At 38.3% G+C, this 23735-nt stretch overlaps 1 protein-coding gene across 33 annotated transcripts in view; it reads left to right on the top strand.

Moving 5' to 3' along the window:
- EPB41L3 (erythrocyte membrane protein band 4.1 like 3) overlaps nt 1–23735 on the top strand; it is a 217618-nt gene that overhangs the window by 169779 nt on the left and 24104 nt on the right. For 26 of the 33 annotated variants that reach the window (XM_075993645.1, XM_075993637.1, XM_075993644.1 and 23 more), the window contains exons 6-12: nt 5516–5591; nt 9508–9726; nt 10096–10183; nt 15322–15474; nt 19466–19563; nt 20259–20434; nt 23220–23440. In XM_075993645.1, coding sequence (XP_075849760.1) covers nt 5516–5591; nt 9508–9726; nt 10096–10183; nt 15322–15474; nt 19466–19563; nt 20259–20434; nt 23220–23440 — 1031 coding nt within the window. The remainder of the gene's footprint in view (nt 1–5515; nt 5592–9507; nt 9727–10095; nt 10184–15321; nt 15475–19465; nt 19564–20258; nt 20435–23219; nt 23441–23735) is intronic. The other 7 variants (XM_075993638.1, XM_075993656.1, XM_075993658.1 and 4 more) reach the window with 1 other exon arrangement.

The following is a 23735-nucleotide window of genomic DNA, read 5'->3' as shown; positions in this document are numbered from 1 at the left end:
TATCACAATCTGGGAGTTAAAATGACTGTCACAAGTGTGTCCATCCCCTAGATGGTGTACATTGCACTCATTATGTATGTATATACCCATCCCTTCCTCCCCCTCCCACCTGCCCGATGCCCAATAAATATTTCTCCTATATGTCCACTTAGATGTTGATCATTTAATACCAATTTGCTGGTGAGTACATGTGGTGCTTGCTTTTCCATTCTTGAGATACTTCACTTAGTAGAGTGGGTTCCAGCTCTATCCAGGAAAATACAAGAGGTGCTATATCACCATTGTTTCTTATAGCTGGATAGTACTCCGTGGTATACATATACCACATTTTATTAATCCACTCATGTATCGAGGGGCACTTGGGTTGTTTCCACATCTTTACAATTGTGAATTGTGCTGCTATAAACGTTCTAGTGCAGATGTCTTTTTTTATCGAGTGATGTCTGACTCCAGGGGGGAAGGGGAGGGAAAGGCAACACATGTAACCTAAACATTTGTACCCCCATAATATGCTGAAATTAAAAAAAAAAAGAAAAACTAAAAAATTGACTATAACACATGTTATTCCCCTGCCTGTACATAGACGTGAAATACATGATTTAACTAACTGATGTTCCATTTGGCAATTAGCCATTTAAAAGTTCCAAACTTAATTATTAATGTTATATTAAGCCTAATTATTTTTCATGTATTCAGATTGGCAAAGATTTTAAAAGTTTAATAAACTATGGCAACTGCATACCCAATTGGTATAAGAATAAGTTGATGCAACCCTAGACGAGGACAATTTGTCAATATTTATTAAAATTTAAGATGTGCTTAATTCTTTGACCCTTCATTTTACTGGTAGAAATTTGTTCAGCATAGGTATTTGAGAGGAAAATTTGCATGTGCATAGGCACATGGAAGTTCATTATAATACTGTTTGCAATAGCAGAAAACTAGAAGCAACTTAAATGTCCATTTATGAAGAAATTATTAAATTAATCATGGAATAGCCATATAAATATGTCTTAGCTCTCCTTAGTGAAAATCAGGTTGCAGAATAATATCTATAACATTCTCATTTGTTTTCAAAAATTAGAATATAGATGCATGGAAAACTTTCGGAAGACATGAAAGATATTAACAGTAATTATTCCAGAAGTAGCATGCAGTGTAGGGGGTTGAGAAAGAGGAGATTTTTTTAGTTTTATTTTTTACCTTTCACAGCATCTCCTGTTTTTTACCACAAACATGAATAATCTTTATAATTTCAAATAGATAGTTAATTTTTAATTCATAATTTTATCAGTAAAATCTGAATTAATTATTCTGGACAACTAATTCTAACTAAAGAATAAATTTAAAGCTAGTTTATTAATAAAAGCATCATTCCTGTTTCAATAAGTAAAAGTTTTTAACTGTTTACTAAAACAGAAAGCAAATACTTCTTAGTGCCTTTGAAAGTCCTAAGATACCAAAATACCCCAAATACTAATAAAACATAATTGGGAGTGAGCATTTTGAAATGGTTTAGTAGATAATATCCCAAAAGGAAAAAAAAATAGTAACTGTACTTCAAGATATTAGAATCTGCTGATTATTTACACAATTAAAACATCTTTAGCATATTTTTGATGTATCTACTAACCAGAAATTCAATAATGAATTAGTTTGATAGACTAGTTTAATCAAGATTGAAATCATAGATAGCTACAGTTGTGTTAAATAGGTGAAAACACTACATTTTTTTTTATTCTGAAGAGTCCTAATAAAAACTTTAAAATGACAAATGTACTCCAAAGATTTTTATAGAGGTACTAAAAACAGACATGCTAAATATATATCATATTTTATGTGCATAAAGTCCTTTGTAGTCATCTAATTAATGGAATGCTGAGCTGTTTAATAATTGTAAAGCATTTTGAAAATATATAAAATGTTCAAGGATAAATCATAATACTGTTATATAAGAAAGGCTGTATAAACTAATTTTCTTCTCTATTGTTAATAGAATTCTTTTTTTTAACTTCCAATTTATGCTGTCTTCTGCCTTCCTTTCAAAGACAAGAAAGCTAAAGGGACAGTCAAAACAAGAGATTTAAAGGATTTTTTCATCATGCAGTTTAGGCAGTGTGGCCGTGACATTAAAAAAACTGACAATCTGGCTGATAAAGGAGGAGACAAAATCAGAATTTTTTTAAAAATAGAGTTTGGTATTTCTATCTATGTTCCCTTGTTGTTTCCCATCCACTAAAATGCCTTCTTTCCACAAAATTTGCATTCTACCAAAGCAGAGAAGTATATCTAATGTAATTATTGTACCATTACCTCCTCTCCCTAAATACAGATGACAAAAGGATGTTTCTGTCTTTTTTATGCTGTAGGTTCACAGTATGCCTCTAGAATGGTAATCTTTAATACATTGGAGATCAAGCTGATAAAGATTTTAAGTTACACATTTATGATAAATAGAAAATTCTGAAACTAAAGAATTCCTACAAAAAAATTTTATTCTAGTCATTTTTTTCTATATGGCATATCTTAAAATTTCTAAATATACCATATTTTGTGATAATGGTATATTTATGAATAGTAATAGTAATTTTATGATGTAGAGATAGGATATATCATAATTTTATGATACAAATACAGTATATTTAGAAATTTTAATATTTTAGCAGGCAGAGAAGACTAAAATTGGAAATTTTTCATAAGAATGAATTCTCTTCAGTGTTATAATTTTCTATTTATCATAAATTTGTAATTTAAAATCCTACATCAGCATTGTAGAAGTAGTCATTTTAGTGTGCTCAAACTGTTTCATTTCGTCTTTCTAACCAGGGCTTTCATTTGAGCAGCTCCAGGGTTGCATAAGCACTTCCTTCCCAGTTGATTTGTTTCTGCCACATTCTTTACGGGGATGTGTATTTGAGCTTTAATCTGCCTTTCTCATTAATGTCAAGTTCTATGCCTCATTTAACTGGATTTTTTTTTCTTGATTGGGATGTAGATTGTCATTTCTGTAAACTTTCCCATGGTTTCAAAATAATGTCCTGAAAGATACTGTAGTTATTTGGGTTACAATCTTAGGACAGTGGGTTCCTTAGTATTAATGATTTTCAAAGTGATTCTATAGCCCACCTGTGTCAGAATCACAAGGAAGCTCATTAAAACGGTAAGTTCCTAGGCCATATTCCACATCTCTGGAATAAAAGTCTCTGGGGTGGGGCCTAGGAATCAGCACTTTTAACAAGCACCTCAGGTACTTCTTAGGCTCATTATGTTTTGAAATGCACTTTCCTAGAATGAAGATTTTTGCATTGAAATGTTTTTACTGTTGTTTTATTACTCTTACTAGTTTCCATAGTAAAATGTTCACCCCAAATTTATTATAAAATTGTTTAATTACAATGCTAAACTATTCATTGGATTGAAGGCGTACTTTAAAATGGATAAAAGTTATAAAAGAGCAATAAATCCATTTCCCATAACTAATCCATTAGTTTTAATTTCACTTGCTTGGAGGAAAGCCAGCTGTCATTGTGAACCTCACTATTGGCAAGCATTGAAGGAATCTATTTTATGTTGTTTTTTTTTGTTTTTTTTTTTTTTGAGACAGAGTCTCGCTTTGTTGTCCAGGCTAGAGTGAGTGCCGTGGCGTCAGCCTGGCTCACAGCAACCTCACACTCCTGGGCTCCAGCGATCCTTCTGCCTCAGCCTCCCGAGTAGCTGGGACTACAGGCATGCGCCACCATGCCCGGCTAATTTTTTATATACATATCAGTTGGCCAATTAATTTCTTTCTATTTAAAGTAGAGATGGGGTCTCGCTCTTGCTCAGGCTGGTTTTGAACTCCTGACCTTGAGCAATCCGCCCACCTCGGCCTCCCAGAGAGCTAGGATTACAGGCGTGAGCCACCGCGCCCGGCCAGGAATCTATTTTAGTAGCAAGTGAGTAGGAATCAATAGGAAAGTAAAACCAAATCAGGCTATTTTTGGAAAAACAAAAGGACTTTTTTGAGAACAGTGGGAAAAGCAGGCACTAGAAATATATTTGATTGACAGACATATTTTGAGTGGTTTGAAAATGTATGGAGCACCCAATAATACCTGGTCCAATGCTAAATTCTTTATAGGGTACCTCAGGTTCCCTGCCATGTAGAATCTTAAGTGTGATGTAAATGGTAGTGTCAAGAATAAACTAGAATTAATAAATGGCTCTATGCCACTTATGACAGAACGCAGGAAACCGATGAAGCTAAGTATTGCCACATATGCAATCGAGCAGTGCCAAGAAAGGAGCTAGGAGATACAATACTGTACCTTTCTTCCAATGTTTGGGCAGGGCTCAGAGAGAAATTGGAGTTTCCAGAAGTCATTTAATGGGGAGGAGGAGAGTAGTTTTGGAAGCATGAGGGCCGGACTGTGAGAATAATGGGTAAGAGCCCGCTGTGGCCACTGGGTAAGGTGTGAAGGAAAGGCTTCCCAGGAGGAATTCTTCAGTAGTCCATTCAGAACGTAAGCAGGGCCTAGGCCTCGGCACTTTCAGCGTGCTTATTCAGTGGAGAGGACAAATATAAACAGTGCTCCAGAGAAGGAATACCCAGACTTGGGTAAACTACTACATTTAAAGGCTAAAAGGAAAGAATGAAGTGAATGTACGTTAAAGGAATGATCACATAGAGTGCGTAATTTATATTGATTAAACTATATACAATAAGCGACAGTATTAATGAAATGTGGAGCCTAGTAAGGCTTAATAACGTTTCAAGGATATGTGTTAACAAACGGAACAGGGCCCTGTGAGCTAACTTCTGGTTGACCCTTTTCACTGCTGGAGAGGCCATAAGTAGATGCCACAGGATAAAGACAGCAAAGTGTAAGAGGATGCGTCTAAGTCATAGGCTAAGGAGGTGTAGAATTTGCTAATGCACAGCAAATGCATTTAAATATCTATTTCATCCAAACTTTCCCTGAGCAAGAAAATAATTTTCAACAGCCCTAGAGTAGCCCACTCACTAAAGCAATATTCACTATAACAAACCTTTCCCATAAAATACACACATGTTGAATAGTGCTTAGACATTTATCATAATTGAATTCGACCTGTAATAACAAAACAGAAAGGACAAAGGAAATGGGAATTATGCTTGTAGTGTCAGTATGTGAGCTATCCAGAAATTCACAGCAATAAGTCAATTCACTTGCTTACTTATCTGATGGAAGATCATCCGTATCAATCACTTTTTTCCTTCTTCCAAAAGCTTACCTCTGATTCTGAGAACAGGAGGAAGTTAGGTCAATTTCTTTGCCAGTTAAAAGTGCCAGTGAAGGATTCGATTGAGGAGAAGATTAGAAATTAGATGAGGTTTCAGACTTATCTGTGGATTTCATATAACTGAGACTTATCAGTTTTTCATTAATGATCAAAAGTTGCTTGAAGTTAAGGCAGTTCCAGCTATCAATTAAAATCATAACTATGAGGAGAGTTTCCAAGGGTTTATTCCTAACTTTTTTTTCCATCCTTGCAGGTGGTGCTTGGCACTTTTCATTTAATGTGAAATTTTATCCACCAGACCCCGCCCAGTTATCTGAAGACATCACCAGGTATTTGAAAGTTGGTCATGGGAAAGGAGAAATATTGGGAGAGTTGTGCTTCTCTTAAACACTCCAGAGAAGAGCATGCCTACATCTGGTAGCCTTGTAGTATCCATGCTCAGATGGCAAAACAAAAGGCAACTGAATGAGAGCAAACATCTGATGAGAAGATTTGCCAAATCATATCTTTTCACAGTTGAATCTTTGGTGCCACGCTGATATTTCCCTCTGCCCGACCCTGGTGGGAAAACATGCAGAATTGAGATGCTGTCATCCACCCACCGTAGTCACATTGGATGGGATTCAGCTTTAGATGATATAGCAACTGTTAGTGCTCCTGCTCTAAAACTTTGAGTAAAAATGTCTTTGGATGCTTATGCTTTGTATCACACACACACGCGCACATACACATATAAACCTAAGAATCAACTTTCTATGGCCTGTGTATACTATTAGGAAAATGATTTGTTTATTTTCCAGAAAGAAGATGTTAAGAGAGGAATCTAACATAAAAGTAGAAAAATATTCCAGCGTGGTGACTGAGCTTCGAGTGTGAAAAGAGAGCCCCTTATAAAGCTACCCTGGGTGTCTTTGTCTGTTTGGGGTACTATAACAAAATAACATAGACTGAGTGGTTTATAAATAATAGAAATTTACTTCCCACAGTGCTGGAGGCTGGAAGTTCAGGATCAGAATGCCAGCATGGTCACATTCTGGCAGGGATCTACTTCCGGGTTGCACACTGCTGACTTCCTGTGTCCTCACAGGGTGGAAGGGAGGAAGAAGTCTCTTTTTTGCCTTTTTTGTAAGGGCCCTAATTGCATTCATGAGGGCTCCACCCTCATGACCTAATCACCTCCCAAAGACCCCCCACCTCTTAATCCCATCATCAATATGAATGGGGGTGGGACAGAAGTATTCAGTCCATTGATCTTGGTTTGCCTCATCCTTCTAGGCTTCTCTGCATGCTACTTTGGAAGCTCTGACTCTCTTGCTCTGTGTGGTAGTAAGTTTATGACCAAAGTGATTTGTCCAGTGTGTACAAAATTTTCTGTATAAGCTTTATAATTTTTTGGAAGGCTTTTCAGAAAAGGGAAGTTACTCAAAGCATCTTCAACCACTTGCTACAATTAAAAATAATTTCAGGCTGGATGCAATGTATCAGGCCTGTAATCCCAGAACTTTGGGAGGCTGAGGTGGAAGGATTACTTGAAGCCATGAGTTTAAAACCAGCCTGGGCAACATAGCAAGACCCTACAAAATTTTTTTTTAATTAGCCAGGCATGGTGCCTTATGCTTGTAGTCCCAGCTACTCTAGAGACTGAGGCCTGAGGAGGAAAGATCACTTGAGTGCAGGAGTTGGAGGTGCCAGTGAGCTATGATTGCTCCACTGCATTCCAGCCTGGGTGATAGACTAGGACCCCATCTCTTAAAAAAAATGTTTTTAATTAAAATAATAAAAGTAATTTTACCAGACTTATTGGAAAAGGTTAAAAATTAATTATGGAGGATTTTTTAAATATTTGCATTAAATCAGAAAAATTACAATTTCTTATTCAAAGATACTTACTTTTTAGTCAATGTTGAGGAACTATTTAATTTTGGCTAATTTGTGGTTATAGGGCCAATATATATACCTGAATTAAAAAATTTAGTGCATGGTTTCTTTCTGTCTACCTGTATATTGGTAGAACCTGTTAAACGTTTAAGAATTTTTCTTTCTGAATTATGTAGATTTTATATGTATCACCAGCCTAAAATTATACTAAGAGGGAACCTTAAGCCTTTATCATAGTCCACAGCTTCATATTGGATTAACAGTTCATATTGGAAAGATACAAGTGTGTTTTTCTATCATACCCATATGCTGAACCATGATAGTTATTATTAAAACTCATCATTGTTAACCATTACCTTGGGGTCTTTTGCAGTCGGTATTATATCTATAAGTCTTAAAAGTGGAATAACAGAGAAGACAAATCAACTGTCAATGAACATATTTTTGTGCTATATTGGCAATATTATGTGAAAAATGTGCTATATTTCTCCAGTTGAAAACTGTTTACTTACAGTGACAAGATTCTCAAATTTTAAGGTAGTAATTCTTCAGAGTTAGTCTTCATATCAGATTCTAAGAAGCTATATAAATGTTTTAAATGAGAACCTTAAACGAGAAATTATTTGTTATAAAGAGACGATCTCATTAGGGATGCAGGAAATTGAGAGCTAATTTTATGAAGGCATAGCTGTTGAGTTACCTGAAATCTGTCTTGTCTTGGTCATATGGCAAGATCTGTCATCTAGATATCCAAATGAGACTTCCTAACACTAGCTGGGACCTAATAATTATACAGTCATGCATCGCCTAACGATGACCGGTTATGAGAAATACGCCTTTAGGCGATTTTGTTGCTGTGTGAGCATCATAGAGTGTACTTGTACAAATCTAGATGGCATAGCCTGATACACAGTTAGGCTATGCAGCGTTGCCTACTGCTCCTAGGTTGCTAACGCATACATAATGTGACTGTACTGAATACTGTGGGCAAATGTAACACAGTGGTAAGTTTTGTGTGTCTATATCTAAATATAGAAAAGGTACAATAAAAATAGTCTAAATGATGAAAGATAGTACACCAGTATAGGGTACTTACCATGAATGGAGCTTGCAGGACTGGAAATTGCTCTGGGTGAGTCAGTGAGTGAGGGGTGGGTGACTGTGAAGTCCTAGGACATTACTATACACCAATGTAGATTTTACAAACACTGTAGGCTATACCAAATTTATTTAAAATTTCTTTTTCAATAATAAACCTTAGCTTACTGTAATTTTTTATAAGCTTACAAAATTTTTAAACTTTTGAATCTTTTGTAATGATATCTAGCTTAAAACACAAACATATTATATAGCAGTACAAAAATATTTTCTTTATATTTTTATTCTATAAGACTTTCTCTATTTAATTTTTTTTTTTTTTACTTTTTGACCTTTTTTAGTTTAAAAACCTTAAGATGCAAATACACACATTAGCCTAGGCCTGCCCAGGATCAGGATCATCAATTTCACCATCTTCCACCTCCACATCTTGTCCCACTGGAAGTTCTTTGGGGCAATAACAGTCATGGAGCTGTCATTTCCTGTGACAACAAATCCTTTTTCTGGATACATCCTGAAGGAACTACCTGAGACTGTTTCACAGTTAATTTTTTTTTTAAGTAGAAGGAGTATACTCTAAAATAATGATTAAAAGTATAGTATAGTAAAAACAAAAACTAGTAACAGTTGTTTATTATGACTATCAAGTATTTACTTATATAATTATATGTGCTAGACTTTTAAACGACTGACAGTGCAGTAGGTTTGTTTATACCAGCGTCACCACAAACGTGAATAATGCATTACGCTACGTCAGGACGGCTGTGATGTCACTAGGCAGTAGCAGTGTTTCAGCTGTCTTGCAGTCTTGTGGGACCACCATCATCATATATGCAGTCTGTCATTAACAGAAATGTCATCATGTAACATATGACTGTACTTAAGAGCATCATTTGCATACCATAATTTCCCCAGCCAAGGATTTCAGGGAATGTGTTGGGAACTGTTCATTTGACTTTAAAAGTTATTTTAAAAGATGTTAGAAGAATATGTCTTTAGGTTTCTTTTACTCTGTCTTTATTAACAAAACCCTGTTTTATTATGAACATTGACTTGCTTCTGGATGCCCTTAAATATTATATTTTGTAGCCAAGTATTTTCCCCTTATTTCTATATCAGATATAGATGAAATTATATTTTCTGTAGATAGAAAATTTATCCTACAGAAGTTATTCGACAGGGAGAAATGACCCACAGTTTACATGGAATGGTCTCCTTTTCATCTATCCTCATGCTGGCCTTTTGTGTCATCCTCTTGGCTCCCGGAAGGTACTACCTCTGCTTGCAGTTGCGTGATGACATCGTATCTGGAAGGCTGCCTTGCTCCTTTGTCACCCTGGCCCTGCTGGGCTCCTACACCGTCCAGTCAGAACTTGGAGACTACGACCCCGATGAATGTGGGAGCGATTACATTAGTGAGTTCCGCTTTGCACCAAACCACACTAAAGAGCTGGAAGACAAAGTGATTGAGCTGCACAAGAGCCACAGGTTAGTGGCAGAAACCCCGAGAACACTCACTTAAGTTGGGCCTTGATGAGTGGGCATCGCTCACACCATCCATCTCCTCCAGCGTTGGTTTGGGTCCATTAAGGATGGGACTTGAGCAGAGTAAGAAGGTGCACAAGGTAAAGTTCTGGGGTAGGTGCGCTCTCACTCAGAACATCCAGGCGCTCATGTGGAATGTTTTCTTCCAAAGCCGTTTTCCTTGTGATTCTTTTCGCGTATATGTGCTGCTGCACGGCATGTCTCTCTTGGTGCCTGGATGGGCGGGGGCTTTCTTGTGCCAAGTGGGGAATTTTACAGCCCCACCAGGTGAAGGAAAAGCAGCATTCTAACACTTTTCTCTTTTCTTATCAGAGGAATGACGCCAGCAGAAGCAGAGATGCATTTCTTGGAAAATGCCAAAAAACTGTCCATGTATGGGGTAGATTTACACCATGCCAAGGTATGCATTTTTAAGCCCCAAACTCTCTATTTAATGTTATAGCCGTAAGCTGGTGACTTTTACTTCAGTTAATATAAATGAAAATGTTGGAGATTCAAATCCGTGTTTGCCTTTTAAGCCCTACTGCGTGATACAACAAATCTATCTTGCTGATATTTGCCGAGGGGTTTGTTCTTCATGGCTCAAACTTTCATTACTCATGGGCTCAGCCCCCTGCAAGCCTTCGATAGGCAGCGCCTGTGATTGCCTGGTGATGCAGTTGGACACTGATCTTGACCAGATACCAGCTCTGAACCCACTAGCCCCGTGTCTCCTGTCACGATCACATTTCCCACTGTGCTGACACGTGCTCTTTGCTCCCGGCCGTCCCCATCTCTGCCCTTCCCTGAATATGCCTGTCTCTGGACTGTCCTCTTTCCTCTCTGTCTAAACCTGACCGATTGTCCAAGACCCAAGTGTCACATCTCTTACGTGCCAGGTACTGTCTACGCCCCCATTCTGGATGGCCAACAGATTGCCTGTCTGACTGGTGATTGGTGGAATGTTAAGGATGTATTCAGGTCAAGAGTCTTAGGAAGAAAGAAGTTGGAATTAGGCTGTAGGAGCGTGACAGTCACAAGGACACATAGAGCAGCTTGGACTTCGTGTCATGCCCTTTCTAGAATCCCTGTGTTTCTCAGCAGTGAGCAAATGCACATGTGCACTACTAGTCTACTATTTATATAGCCATGAATAGAAGCCCTGTGGAAATACAGCGAAGCTTTTATGAAAACTTTTATCAGCAAAGCATGCAAAATGTGTTAGTATCCTAGAGACAGATACTGGTACTTCAGCAGTGCAAGGGTCAATGTTTAAAGTTCAGAGGTAGTTTCTTCTGATGGGGGCTGACAAGATAACATCATTTCTGGTTAGGGATGTGTGTTTGACTTCTGATAGACAGCGTTAGTCACCAATTTCACGGTCTGGGACTCACAAGAACATGCAATTACAGGTTTCCAGGCAAGCGAATGTCTTACGCAGTCAGGTTTAGGGCCTAGAAATGAAGAAAATTTCAACTGGCTCTGCTCAAGTAAACATCTCCATGACCGTGCAAACCCACTCTGGGTTCTGTTGATGCTGGAAGTCAGACGGCTCTTTGGCTGGTGTTTGAGGAGCAGAGTAATCCACAGTGAGTTTGGACAAGGGAGTGGTGGCCATTGAACCAGTGCAAGTTTGATTGGTTTTGTCTGTAGATCACTTTGTACATCTCCCACCGTGAGTACTCCCAAGACCCACCGAGTACTAGCAAAATCCCTGAGACTTGGCTGGGACCCCTACCAGGGATGTGCTGGTACTATGAATGCCAAGCTCTTTGACATTTGTGTGTAATTACAATAGCAGGTGTAGCTCTATTTACTTGCAGGTTGTTAATACTATTTCACTTATTGTGCACTCAGATAACAAAGAGATGTTTTCTGTTTTATGTAGGGCATGAAGTAGAGTAAGGATTTAAAGATAAAAATGAAGACAGACACCAAGATTGTTTTTTTATTTCTCTTAGAATTTTTCCCTAGGTGGTTGAAAGATAAGGAAGCAAAAAAGAAAGGAAGGTAGCCTAATAATTTGAGTGGATATGAAGCTATTTTTGAGTTACATCACAAATTCTGACTCACTGACTGCCCAGAAATAAATAAATAATTAGGGTATACATTTAAGGAAGGTACAACTCAAGATGTATCAGTGTTTCTATCAGTAAAAATAAAATCACTTAACATTGCTATAGCTACTGAATTAAAATAGATGGCTGCTTTTCCATTATGTAATATGATTTGAAATTATGCCAATTAAAAAGAAAGAGAATTAAGGAAGTGCAAATCCAGCCTGTTATAGGATTCTATCTGAATATTAAGTATAACAGATAATTCAGTTATAGACTCCATTTTCCTATGCAACCACACTCCATCATTTGAAGAAGGAAATTTACTGAATTGAATTAGAGCTAATTTCCGGTTCTAAGCAAGATGCTTTTCTTCTGTTGATGGTATGGAATGCTCTGAGCTTTGTGATCCATTTAGAAATTCTGAATTGCAATCTTGTACTCCACAGCTCTGTATGAAGAATAAATACCCGTATTAGATGAAGATCTTACGCTTTGGAAAACCTCTTCTTAATGTGTTTTGGAGGACCTATTCTAAATGCTTTGTTTTTTCTTTGGACATCTGTCTCTTCTTGTTTGTCACTTAATGTCAGTCTTTTTTTTTTTTTTTTTGAGACAGAGTCTCGCTTTGTTGCCCGGGCTAGAGTGAGTGCCGTGGCATCAACCTAGCTCACAGCAACCTCAAACTCTTGGGCTCAAGCAATCTAATCCTGTCTCAGCCTCCCAAGTAGCTGGGACTACAGGCATGCGCCACCATGCCCGGCTAATATTTTCTATATATATTAGTTGGCCAATTAATTTCTTTCTATTTATAGTAGAGACAGGGTCTTGCTCTTGCTCAGGCTGGTTTCGAACTCCTGAACTCAAGCAATCCGCCCGCCTTGGCCTCCCAGAGTGCTAGGATTACAGGCGTGAGCCACCACTCTCGGCCTTAATGTCAGTCTTAATAGGCTTTGTCAGAGTCATTTATGTAAGATTCTGAAATGTAGATCTAAGTCTATATGGGATATCTCATGGACCAAGTGATATTGAAAGATGGAAAAGTTTGAACAGTGATTTTAAATTAAGGGAATACTATAGTATGCCCCTTTATATTCATGATGCTAGTCTGGGACTATCCAAATCTACCTTCTGTGCTCCCAGCTAAACGGAGTATAAACGTACTTATTGATAGTGAAACCCACATGTTCCCCAAGAAAGTCTGTTGTTACAGTGTTTAAAACAAAAGATTTATCAAATTAATCTCAATACCGTGGGCTGTGGTAGAAAATGTGATGTGAAAAATATCGGGAGTTTTTTTTGTTGTTGTTGCTGTGCAATTAATGAAATGTGGAGACTTCCATCCAGGTTAAGATCCCACTTGTTCCTGCCGTGTTTATTTCTCGTTCACCTTTTCTTTCAGTACACACGGGGCTGAATACACGCGAGGCAGGCCTTGTGCAGCTCAGGCCACACGGGAACAGCCCCTGCCCTGGGCCAGCTCTCCTCTGCAGGAGAGGGAAGATGAGTGGCAGTCCATGTCGGCGCCACCTGCTGAGGGTGTGCTAGAGATAACAGACTGAGGAGGGGACACAGAAGCCTCTGTTGGGGAGGACAAGAAGAGGGGGCACCAGAGCCTTCCTCGTCTTCCCCACGAAGGGACATTGTTTTCTTATGATTCAAAGACACTAATGGTCGAGCCAAACATTTTATTATCTATTCATGAAAAAGGTTTTGAATGTCCTTTCCCCTCTGTAGGTCAAACACATATTCCTAAATTTATATTCTGTAGTTATCAAAGAGAGAGCAAAGCAAAGAGCCGTTTCCAGCAGTCCTTCCTCATGCCTGATTGTGCCCATGGCGGGAGGCGGTCCCCCTGAGTGGCAGTGCGGACAGATTGGCTGGTTTCGTTCTAACCGTTCGATAACACCAGCTCCTTGTCAGCATCTTTAAATTGCTCTTTCAAATTAAAGCCCTCAATAAATGATGGGCAGTTTCTGGTCTTTGAGTTCTCAAATTTTATTATATTGTAATATCCTGTCATCAAATCTTTCCTCTCCTGTAGAGTAATTTGGTATCTAATGGTATGATATGTTTCCAAGGTAAAATATTTCATTTTAAACCAATTATATTCTGTTTGTAAATGTACATTTCCCAAAGATGGACCAATGCATTTCTGATTCTGGAAATGTCCATCTTGTGCCTTGTGGGCCCAGGATTGAGGAAGTAAATTCCCATGAAGTAGACGAGTCAGCATTTGGATTCTTCTGTTTTCCCCGCTGCACTGCTGGTGCTGCAAAGTGACTCAAAGCTGGGGGCAGCCCTGCCGATTGTGTGCCGTAGTGTCCTGTGTGTGGCCAGCCCACAGCCCTTTTTGTCCCCTGCTTCTAACCATCCGTGGGACAAGCGGTAGACACCACCTCGCATACGGTCCTTGCCTCTGCCCTGTCTTTTTACTCCATTCCGGGCCACCAGAGCTGTTCATTTGACCTGAATTCAATGGAATGCAGCATTTAAGAGGGAAAGACTTTATATGGTGTATTGCCTGAGTTCGCTATAACATCTCTGACCTCTGGGCATCCCACATCCCGAAATTACTTAAAAATGAAATGTGCAAGTAGCAAAAGCAAGTGGCAATTTTAGTATGATCTCTTCAAAAAAAAATACTATACACACGTAAATAAAACTATATATATATACTATAGTATATATATATATAGTATATAGTATATATATATAGTATAGTATACTATATATATAGTATATATATACTATATATACTATAGTATATATATACTATATATAGTATATATATATAATGTATTTATGTTGTTAAATGTGATTACCACTAGACAGTGTGTTTGTGTGGGGGGAGTGAGGTTGTTGGGGGAGTGCATTGATACTTTTAAAAAGCTATTATATTTCACATTTAAATTTCACTCTGACAGTAATGGTGTATAAAAAATAATGGGGTAGCTAGACTCTTTTGTTCTTTTTAAAGGAACAAAACCCTCATAGGGAAGGATAGGGTCCTCCTTGTTAAAACACATGTCATTTAAGAGTACTGCCTCTGATACCAGGCTGCCCATGTTTAACTGGGACTCTGTACCTTAGTTTTCTCATCTGTTAAATGGGAACAATAATAGCAACTGCCTCACCATATCATAGTGAAGATTGAAAGGATTCATATATGTAGAGCAGTTAAAACAGTGCCTGGTACTCAATAAGCGATAGCTGTGACTGTTATTATTGATACTAACACACCTTCATCTGCCTGGCCTTCTTGGTGTGGAGTATTGAAGTTACAAATCTAAGGTATCTGGGAGAGGAGATTTCACTCTACCAAATCTGTGTAGTGATGGATATCTTCACTAAAAGGCTATCATTTAATGGCAGCGTTTAAAAAAATGGCTGTAGTATTTTTCATATTTAAATGTCAATTATAGGTTCTGTGGTGAAAGTTTAAATATTGTACCCAGCTGATAAGCAAGATACTGATGCGTTGTTTCTTGCTGTTTTCCAGGATTCAGAAGGAGTAGAAATTATGTTAGGAGTTTGTGCAAGTGGTCTGTTGATATATCGTGACCGACTGCGAATAAACAGGTTTGCCTGGCCCAAGGTTCTAAAAATTTCATACAAACGGAACAACTTTTACATTAAGATCCGACCAGGAGAGGTAAGCATACCTGCATTTGCATGTGCATTGGGAAGAAATGTCCCTGATAGCAAACAAAAATTTAAATTATCTGCTCACATGTTCCGAGCGTCATAGAACATGGTGAGTTACCTCTAAATGCCTCAGAGAACTTATTATAGGTTTGTCCAGTAAACGGTAATAAGTAAAACATTCTCTTCTTTATTATGTTCCATTTTTTCTACCGTATGCATTAATTGGTTTTTAAAAATATCTTAATATAAAATCTAGATTCCTGAATAATTGTGTGTGTATTTCAAGCTGTGATGAATGCATCTCCTCCTGTGTGCCCTGTTAGGTTTCCATGCCCTTTGATCTGTCCTGCAAGTCTGGCTGCACCCTAAAGTCAATGGCTTAGATGTCATGTACTTTAAGGGACAAGGAAGATTAGAACAAAGGACAGTGAGTGTAATTATGTCAATGTTGCACAGTTCAGTATATGTTGTCTTTTTTTTCTTAGAGAAGCTAATGAAAGGATCAGAATGTCCTTGCTCCTTGGGCAACTGCCTCCGTGATCAGTTTATATTACTATCCTCCTTAGTGGTTTGTGCATAGTAGTAGTAAATATCAACTTTTATGTGCTTAAGAAACAGTTAATAAATACCTCCAGTGTCTGGTTGGTGTGCTTACTATAATGGAGGCACTGAAAGCCCAAACGCTCTAGCTCATTTATATCTCTGAACATTTTCTAGTACAATATAGAATTACCTCATCTTCAAAAATCTACCTCCCCACAGGTATTTCTTGGTGGAAAATGCCATTTAATGGCCGGGCGCTGTGGCTCACGCCTGTAATCCTAGCTCTTGGGAGGCCGAGGCGGGCGGATTGCTCAAGGTCAGGAGTTCAAAACCAGCCTGAGCAAGAGCGAGACCCCGTCTCTACTATAAATACAAAGAAATTAATTGGCCAACTGATATATATATAAAAAAAAAAAATTAGCCGGGCATGGTGGCGCATGCCTGTAGTCCCAGCTACCCGGGAGGCTGAGGCAGAAGGATCGCTCGAGCCCAGGAGTTTGAGGTTGCTGTGAGCTAGGCTGACGCCACGGCACTCACTCTAGCCTGGGCAACAAAGTGAGACTCTGTCTCAAAAAAAAAAAAAAAAAAAAAAAAAAAAAGAAAATGCCATTTAAAAAAATTTTAGAATATAAAACATGCAATCATGTTCAATGTAAATACAAACTCATACTTGTCTATGATGACTGAAATAATCTGTAAGCTTTTCATGTAAATTCCTGAAACTGTATTGTTTTTTAAATATTTCCTAAAGATTACATGTTAAACTTATAACCAATATATTGAATTCATTGAACATTTATTAGGTGAGCACCTATTAATTATGAGGCACTCTGTTGGGAATTGGAAATAAGAAGATAAATATAACCTGTTCCTGTCCTTAAGGGATTCTCTATTTAGCAGAGAAGCAGATTCACACTTTGGATGTTAACACCATGATACGAGTGGGATGTTACTCTGTAGGCACAGCATAAGCATAGTCTTGTGAGAGGCCAGAAGGGGGAGAGTTGGAGAAATAAATCAGTAGACAGTAGTGAGCCCCAGAAGGTTTTAAATTAGGACGTGGCACAACTGGATGAATATTTTGGAATGATAGATTTCTTAATGAAATTCAACTACTTAATAACGTGATGTGATAAGACCTAAACTAGGGCAGAGGCTGTGGGAATAGGATGGGGAGAGCAAATTGGAGAGAGAAGTTTCACAGGCAGAGCCAGGAGGTCTTGGAGACGAGATGGAGGAAGGGATTAAAAGGGGGAGAATCCAGGATGACCAGAGGTTTTCAGTTTGCATGTGTGAAGTCTACAGAGATGATATTAGACAGGAGGAAAAAAGGGGGAGGATTTCTAAAAAAAGATTGAAATTCCTTTAGGACAGATTTTCAGAGGATGATTCTTACATAATAAGAAAGGCAACAGACTTATCAATCGTATACATTTTATTGAAGGCCTTAGACATGGAATAAAGTACTCAAAGAGCAAGGGGAGGCTGAGCATGGTATCTCACGCCTGAAATCCCAGCACTGTGGGAGGCCAAGGTGCGAGGATTGCTTGAGCTGAGGAGTTTGAGACCACTGAGTAAGAGCAAGACCACGTCTCTACAAAAAATGGAAAAAAAACAGCCAGGCATGGTGGCATGTGCCTGTAGTCCCAGCTACCAGGGAGGCTGGGGCAGGAGAATCGCTTGAGGCCAGGACTTTAAGGTTACACTGAGCTGTGATGACACCACTGCAAAACTCTTGTCTCAAAACAAACAAACAAAAAAACATACAAGGGAAGTCGGAGAAGAGGCCCCCAAACCCAAACGCTGAGTAAGACCACTATTTGAGAGAAGGGCACGGAGGAGAGAAACATAGGGAGATTAAGGAAAACGGCCAGAGAAATAGGAGGAGGAACAGAGACTGACGAATGACCAGAGGTGAGTTTCAGAGGACAGTGGTTGTTAACCAGCGGTGCTACGTGTCACAGAGAGGGCACGTGGGACGCAGACTAACAAAGTGCATTGAACTTGACAGGTCCATCATGACACGCCGGAGTTCAGGAAGGTGCCCCCGGCATGTGGTGAGGTCAGGAGTGAGTTGCACAGGCGAGGTGGTGACTGCTTTTTCATGAAGCTTAGCAGTGAAGAGACAGGTGTGCTTCCAGTAGAAGCAGGCTCAGAGAAAGTTGGTTTCCCACCCTCCCTTTTCTATTGTCATATTTATAGGCTGAGAAGAGTGGGGAAGAAGAAATTATTGGTAGCATACAGGCTCTAAAGAGGTTGAAAGAAATGGATACAAAGCACAGAGAGATAAACATTCAAAAGCTCTAGGGCTGGTATTATCCTTGCCTAAGAAAGTTTGTAGTAAGGGACTCTTCCCAGCTTCCTGTAGCAGAGAGCAAGCTGGCTCTTCTTTGGAACCCTTGGCCTTATGGTGCATGTTAGATGCAGGATAAATAAATTGGCAACGGTGTAGTCAAGAGCCACCATGCTTCTGTCTTAACTGGGTCGCTCGAACAATAGCGATTTTTTACAACCAGCACTGCACATGAATTCCCAAGTACCCCAGTCATCTCAACAAACAAGAAATAGGGGTCAAGCGTGACTGTATCTCGCGCTGTGCATATGACCCCTCACCTTGGTACTTTGCCACATAAATTACTTTTTGCTATAGGTTACATAAATAGTCCGGTTGTTTTGTTCTCTTTTGGAAAGTCTTTATGTTTAAGATGATTGCCCTCTGGTGGCCTGATGCTTCCCTTCTTCAGAAAATAAAAATGTATTGTGAACCTGCAATAATGATATTACAGCATGTTATGCAGGCAATCAGATGAGATATTTCACTTTGAAAAATCAAATAGCTGATAGAATATCATCTGAAATATACAGGTAGGAAAATATGTTCTCCCAATCTCTGATCTTATGTTTAATGTAGAGAGATGTTAGCATTTATCATTATAATCCATGGTGGAACATACAAATAAAATCTGCAGTATCCGAACACCAGGTCCTCACATACCTAGGAAGTGTATTTCCTAGCCAGATACTAGGAGAAAATGTCATTTCTAAGAACACTATAGGCTATGTTTGTAACCATTTTGTTCATTTCTGTACATTCCAGTTGAAGTCATTGTGTCATTGAGAAACTATGAAAATAAAGCTTAAAAATGAGATCAGAACAAACTGATCGCTGGAAGGAATCCAAATACTCTCTTTTTTTGTGTTTGGTTTGCATGAGATCTATATTGTGCTGAAAACATTTACTGCATGCATAACATGGTTATCTATACCTGCAACATTTGAAGGAGACAGATAATAAGGTTTTTTTAATGAATTAATGTATAGACCATGAATTGTGCATATAGCAGTTTATTTCATGTATAAAAAAATTGTGGTGGTATTATGATTTTCTAAATTATTTGCAGGGTTCTGTTATTTTTAATTCCAAACTTTACTCTCAATGTATTTTTTTAATTTAGTTTGAACAATTTGAAAGCACCATTGGGTTTAAGCTGCCAAACCACCGAGCTGCCAAGCGTTTATGGAAAGTATGTGTCGAGCACCATACATTTTTCAGGTAGGTAGAGGTTATTTTGTCTTTTTTCCTAAGGAAGAATTGGGATAATTGGAATAACTTACACTGAAAAAGGTTGGGAAGAAGAATATGGAAGCATATGCTTTCTATTTCTTCAAGTTCATTGTCACCAGATTTCTTGATGAAAAACCCTAAAAGAACTTCTAACTAAACTTGAAGTATTTTCCTTAATTTATCATATGCTTATCTGTCCCACCCACCCCCTTTCTTTATTATTTTTAAGATCTTTTCATTATTTTTATAAGATGTCCATTTCAAATATCCAATCGATTCCTTACTATTTCAATAATTTCTCAATATCCTGGACTCCTTCACCCACATATATTTTTACACCCATCAATTTTGTGCCTACATTGTCACTCTTCTTTTTGCTTATATCACCTATTTAATTGCCATTAGACCCACAGACCCTCCACTTGCACAGAAGGTTAAAAGTTCTAGTTGAACACATCTAGTTGAACACAACCCCTGTTTTGTCTGTATCCTCTCTACAACATCCCTAGTTGACATATACTGTATAAATTGATTTTTTTTTTTTTACAAAATCAGATTCATTTAACTGCAAGTCACGTGTTAAACCTTTAATACACAAAGCACGTTACCTCTCATGGCAGAGTAAAAAGTATTCTTAATATTTGACTTAGTTTCTTTCTGGTGTTTGCCTTTAATCCCTTTAGACTGTTGTTACCAGAAGCACCTCCAAAGAAATTCCTGACCTTGGGTTCCAAGTTTCGCTACAGTGGCAGAACGCAAGCCCAAACAAGGAGAGCCAGCGCGTTGATAGATCGCCCAGCGCCTTACTTTGAACGATCGTCCAGCAAACGTTACACCATGTCTCGCAGCTTGGATGGAGGTAGGCATCGCGTACTGGCCCTTAACAGCTACCCGAGAAAGAGTGTGAAACCATCAGGAGCTTTCAAAACATAGGTCCTCTTGGATATTGTAAATTGGAAAGCAGTTGTTGGTCTGTGGCTGAATGGCAGACTTTTAAGTCTCCAAAAAGTGTCTTTGTCAGTCTGATGTCTGTAGATTTGTATAAAATTACGTAAAAGAATGGAACTTAGGGAATGAGGAAAGTAACTTCCATAAGCCACACCCTGAATTTAGAGAAAGATGCTCTTATTCTAACTGTAGTAGCCACATACTCTATAAGTAATTTGAATCTTGTGCCAGCAGATCTTAGAGAATTAGCAGGTTTGTCTCAGACTATTTGTTTCATAAAACTGTAAGTTAAATTTATCTCTGCTAAAAAAATTTTATGAACAAAATGTGGACTTTATCAGCCAACTGATAACAGCTGGTAGAAGGATGCATTCAAGTAACAGAGCAAAGGGCTCTAAGTTAAAGTCTCCTACTTAATACTAATTAGTATACCAGATAGACTGGGAGAACATTGCTGGGTAAGGGTTCTGTGCTGCCAAGTCAAATAAGTAAAACAAGGAGATAATCACTCAAGTTATCTTTTTAAGGGATAACAATGAGTTTTAGTAGGTTTTTGTCTTGTCTAACAGTTTTGTGTTGCTGTCCAGAGTAATGTGCAGGTGTGCTTTTTGCTACGAGGCATGCCAGCTGTAGTAACACTTAACTTAGGAACTGAATCGTGGCCAGGGCGCTGCCTTCTAATCCAGAACATGTGGAGAGTAGTTGTTTTTCTGCAAGACCTTATCCTGTGCAAATAAAACAAGTTCAAAGTTTCTAGTATGCGTGTAAAGATTTTAATAATAAGCGAAAGCATAAATAAAAGTTACAAGTGCCTGGGACCATCTCCCTTCCCACCTTTTTTACCACTGCTCCTCAAAGAGTCTCAGCAAATGATTTCATCTCTCCAGGCCTCAGTTTTAGTTATCTGTAAAATGGGAGTAAGGCAACCTTCAACAGGGTTGTTGTGAAGTGTGAGTCAGATACATGTGAAAGTACTCTTGTTATAGACATAATTATCTCAATGATTATATTGATAATTATTCTTATAGGCTTTTGTGAGCTGGCCTAGGAAGTTAATTACCATTTCTGTATCTTCTCAGAGTTTCTGGAATATCAAACTTAGAGCCAACATCGTAGAATAGAATATTTATCAATACTATTTTGAGTTGAGTGATATATCCATGTTAACCTTGAAGCTTTTCTTTCTACTTTGTCTCATTGACTCTTTCCCTTTTTAGAAAATCTCTGTTAACTATGTGTATGTTCTATAAGTCAGTATTTGAGGAACTTTTGTAGAAAGTCCACATCTTTTTTTCCTGAATACCATCCCCTTTGTTCAGTAACGGGCGCCCCAGGGAACACATTTCTTGTCAATGTTGTTTTCTTCATGACCTTTTGTGTGATAATGACTGCTGAGAAGACAGAAGACAATTGTGCAATCAATGTACTAATACCATGCTGTCTCTTCCTCCCTGCCCAAAAGTGATGTTAGTATGTGTTGTCTCTCACTCTTTGCTGTGCTGCCAGCCCCAGTATGTTTGCTGCTGCTGCTGAGCTGGGTGTCACGGCTGCATGTTGGAAGATAAAATGCTTTTTTACAAGGTTGCATCTTACAGAGAATAGCCTAACTGGTCCATTGGGAAGCTGTGTCTCATATGAGCTTTTTCATCAGTATAAAGAGATATAAAATATCTTAGTGAAGATACTTTAGTGACATGGTTTAGCTATTAAAAGGATTTCAGAGAGGATTTCATGTTAGAATCCTTTCTTTTATTATGTTTTTAAAGTTCTTGAAATATAAATGCAGATTATATTTTATCTGATTAGCTACTATACATTTGAAAAGCACTATGTATAAGTTTTAATAAATTTCATGATCTGAAACACCTAAAATAATGAGTACCAAATCTTAAAATTTAACTAAATTAAGCATTTTTTCACTAAGACATTTTAGCTGGGATGAAAAGCTGTATCTTTTATCTCTTATGTTTGCATGTTTTGCATTTGCATGAATTTCATTTGACAACATTTGTCTCGTTTTACCCAAAATATTAGAGATAAATAAATGTATATTATATTATAGTACTCTCTTTAAAAGGCAATAGAAATTAAAACATTTCTTTAGTTGAACGGAATTGCCATCTGAATTTTATAATCTCTGACAAGATGGTTAATTTTCATGATTATCCATGGAGCTCTTATATTGTAGGAATGATAGACTTTTCAACATTAATGATAATAAAACCAATTTGCTGCTTCTTGCTGAATGGCACTTCCAAAGATATGTTCAAAGTCAAGCGTATGAGAGCAATTGTCTACTGCAGATACTGCTATTAATTGTGAAACTGGCCACCAGTTGCTGGTGCTTGAGCCCCACCAGTGACTTGGGGTAACAGCCTCACCTCCTTGTCATACACATCGTCCCCAGAGAGTCTGAGAATGGATGAGAATTATTCTGGGATTTCAAGACATAAGCATATTTAAATAATGTTAAAACACTGGGATGGGTAATGCAGATGGATCTAGGGTGGTGCCTAGATATAGTTGCCTGCAGTGCTCATTTCACTTTTCAAGACAAACCTGGTATTTTGTGGTGGTACCATCCCTCCCCCCCCCCGCCCGCACCCCCCACCCCCCGTAACAGGACAATTGGTTTTTCAGCTGTCTTCTGACTTCACTATTTCAGATGTTATTTCTTCGATTGTATTTGCTTTTAGCATCAGTGAATGAAAACCATGAAATGTACATGAAGGATTCTATGTCTGCTGCAGAGGTTGGTACTGGCCAGTACGCCACAACAAAGGGCATCTCTCAGACCAACTTGATCACCACTGTGACTCCAGAGAAAAAGGCTGAGGAGGAACGGGATGAGGAAGAGGACAGACGGAAGAAGGCAGAGGAAGTCACGCCTGTCTCGGCCATCCGGCACGAGGGAAAGGTATAGCTCCCAGGCTGCCTTCCAGAGCTTGTTCCGGCTTTTAAGAATGACTGCGTAATACTAGGGATGTGTTCAGACTCAGGGTAGTTCATATATTAATTAGTATGGGTCACTTTCATATGCCAGTTTTAAATTCTTATCCCTATTTCATCAGTTTTCCTCTGAAAGATTCCTTTGTGACCCTTTGAAAATTTTTAACAACTTGTATGCTATTTAAGACTTTCAACAGCTGTATGAAAGTATGTGTATCTTAAAAAGACTTTTGGTGGCATATCACACATTTCTGTTTGGGCTC

The sequence above is a fragment of the Microcebus murinus genome, chromosome 17 (genome assembly GCF_040939455.1).
Source record: "Microcebus murinus isolate Inina chromosome 17, M.murinus_Inina_mat1.0, whole genome shotgun sequence".
In the NCBI taxonomy this organism is placed as follows: Eukaryota; Metazoa; Chordata; class Mammalia; order Primates; family Cheirogaleidae; genus Microcebus; species Microcebus murinus.
This window is presented reverse-complemented; position numbering and strand designations above follow the sequence as displayed.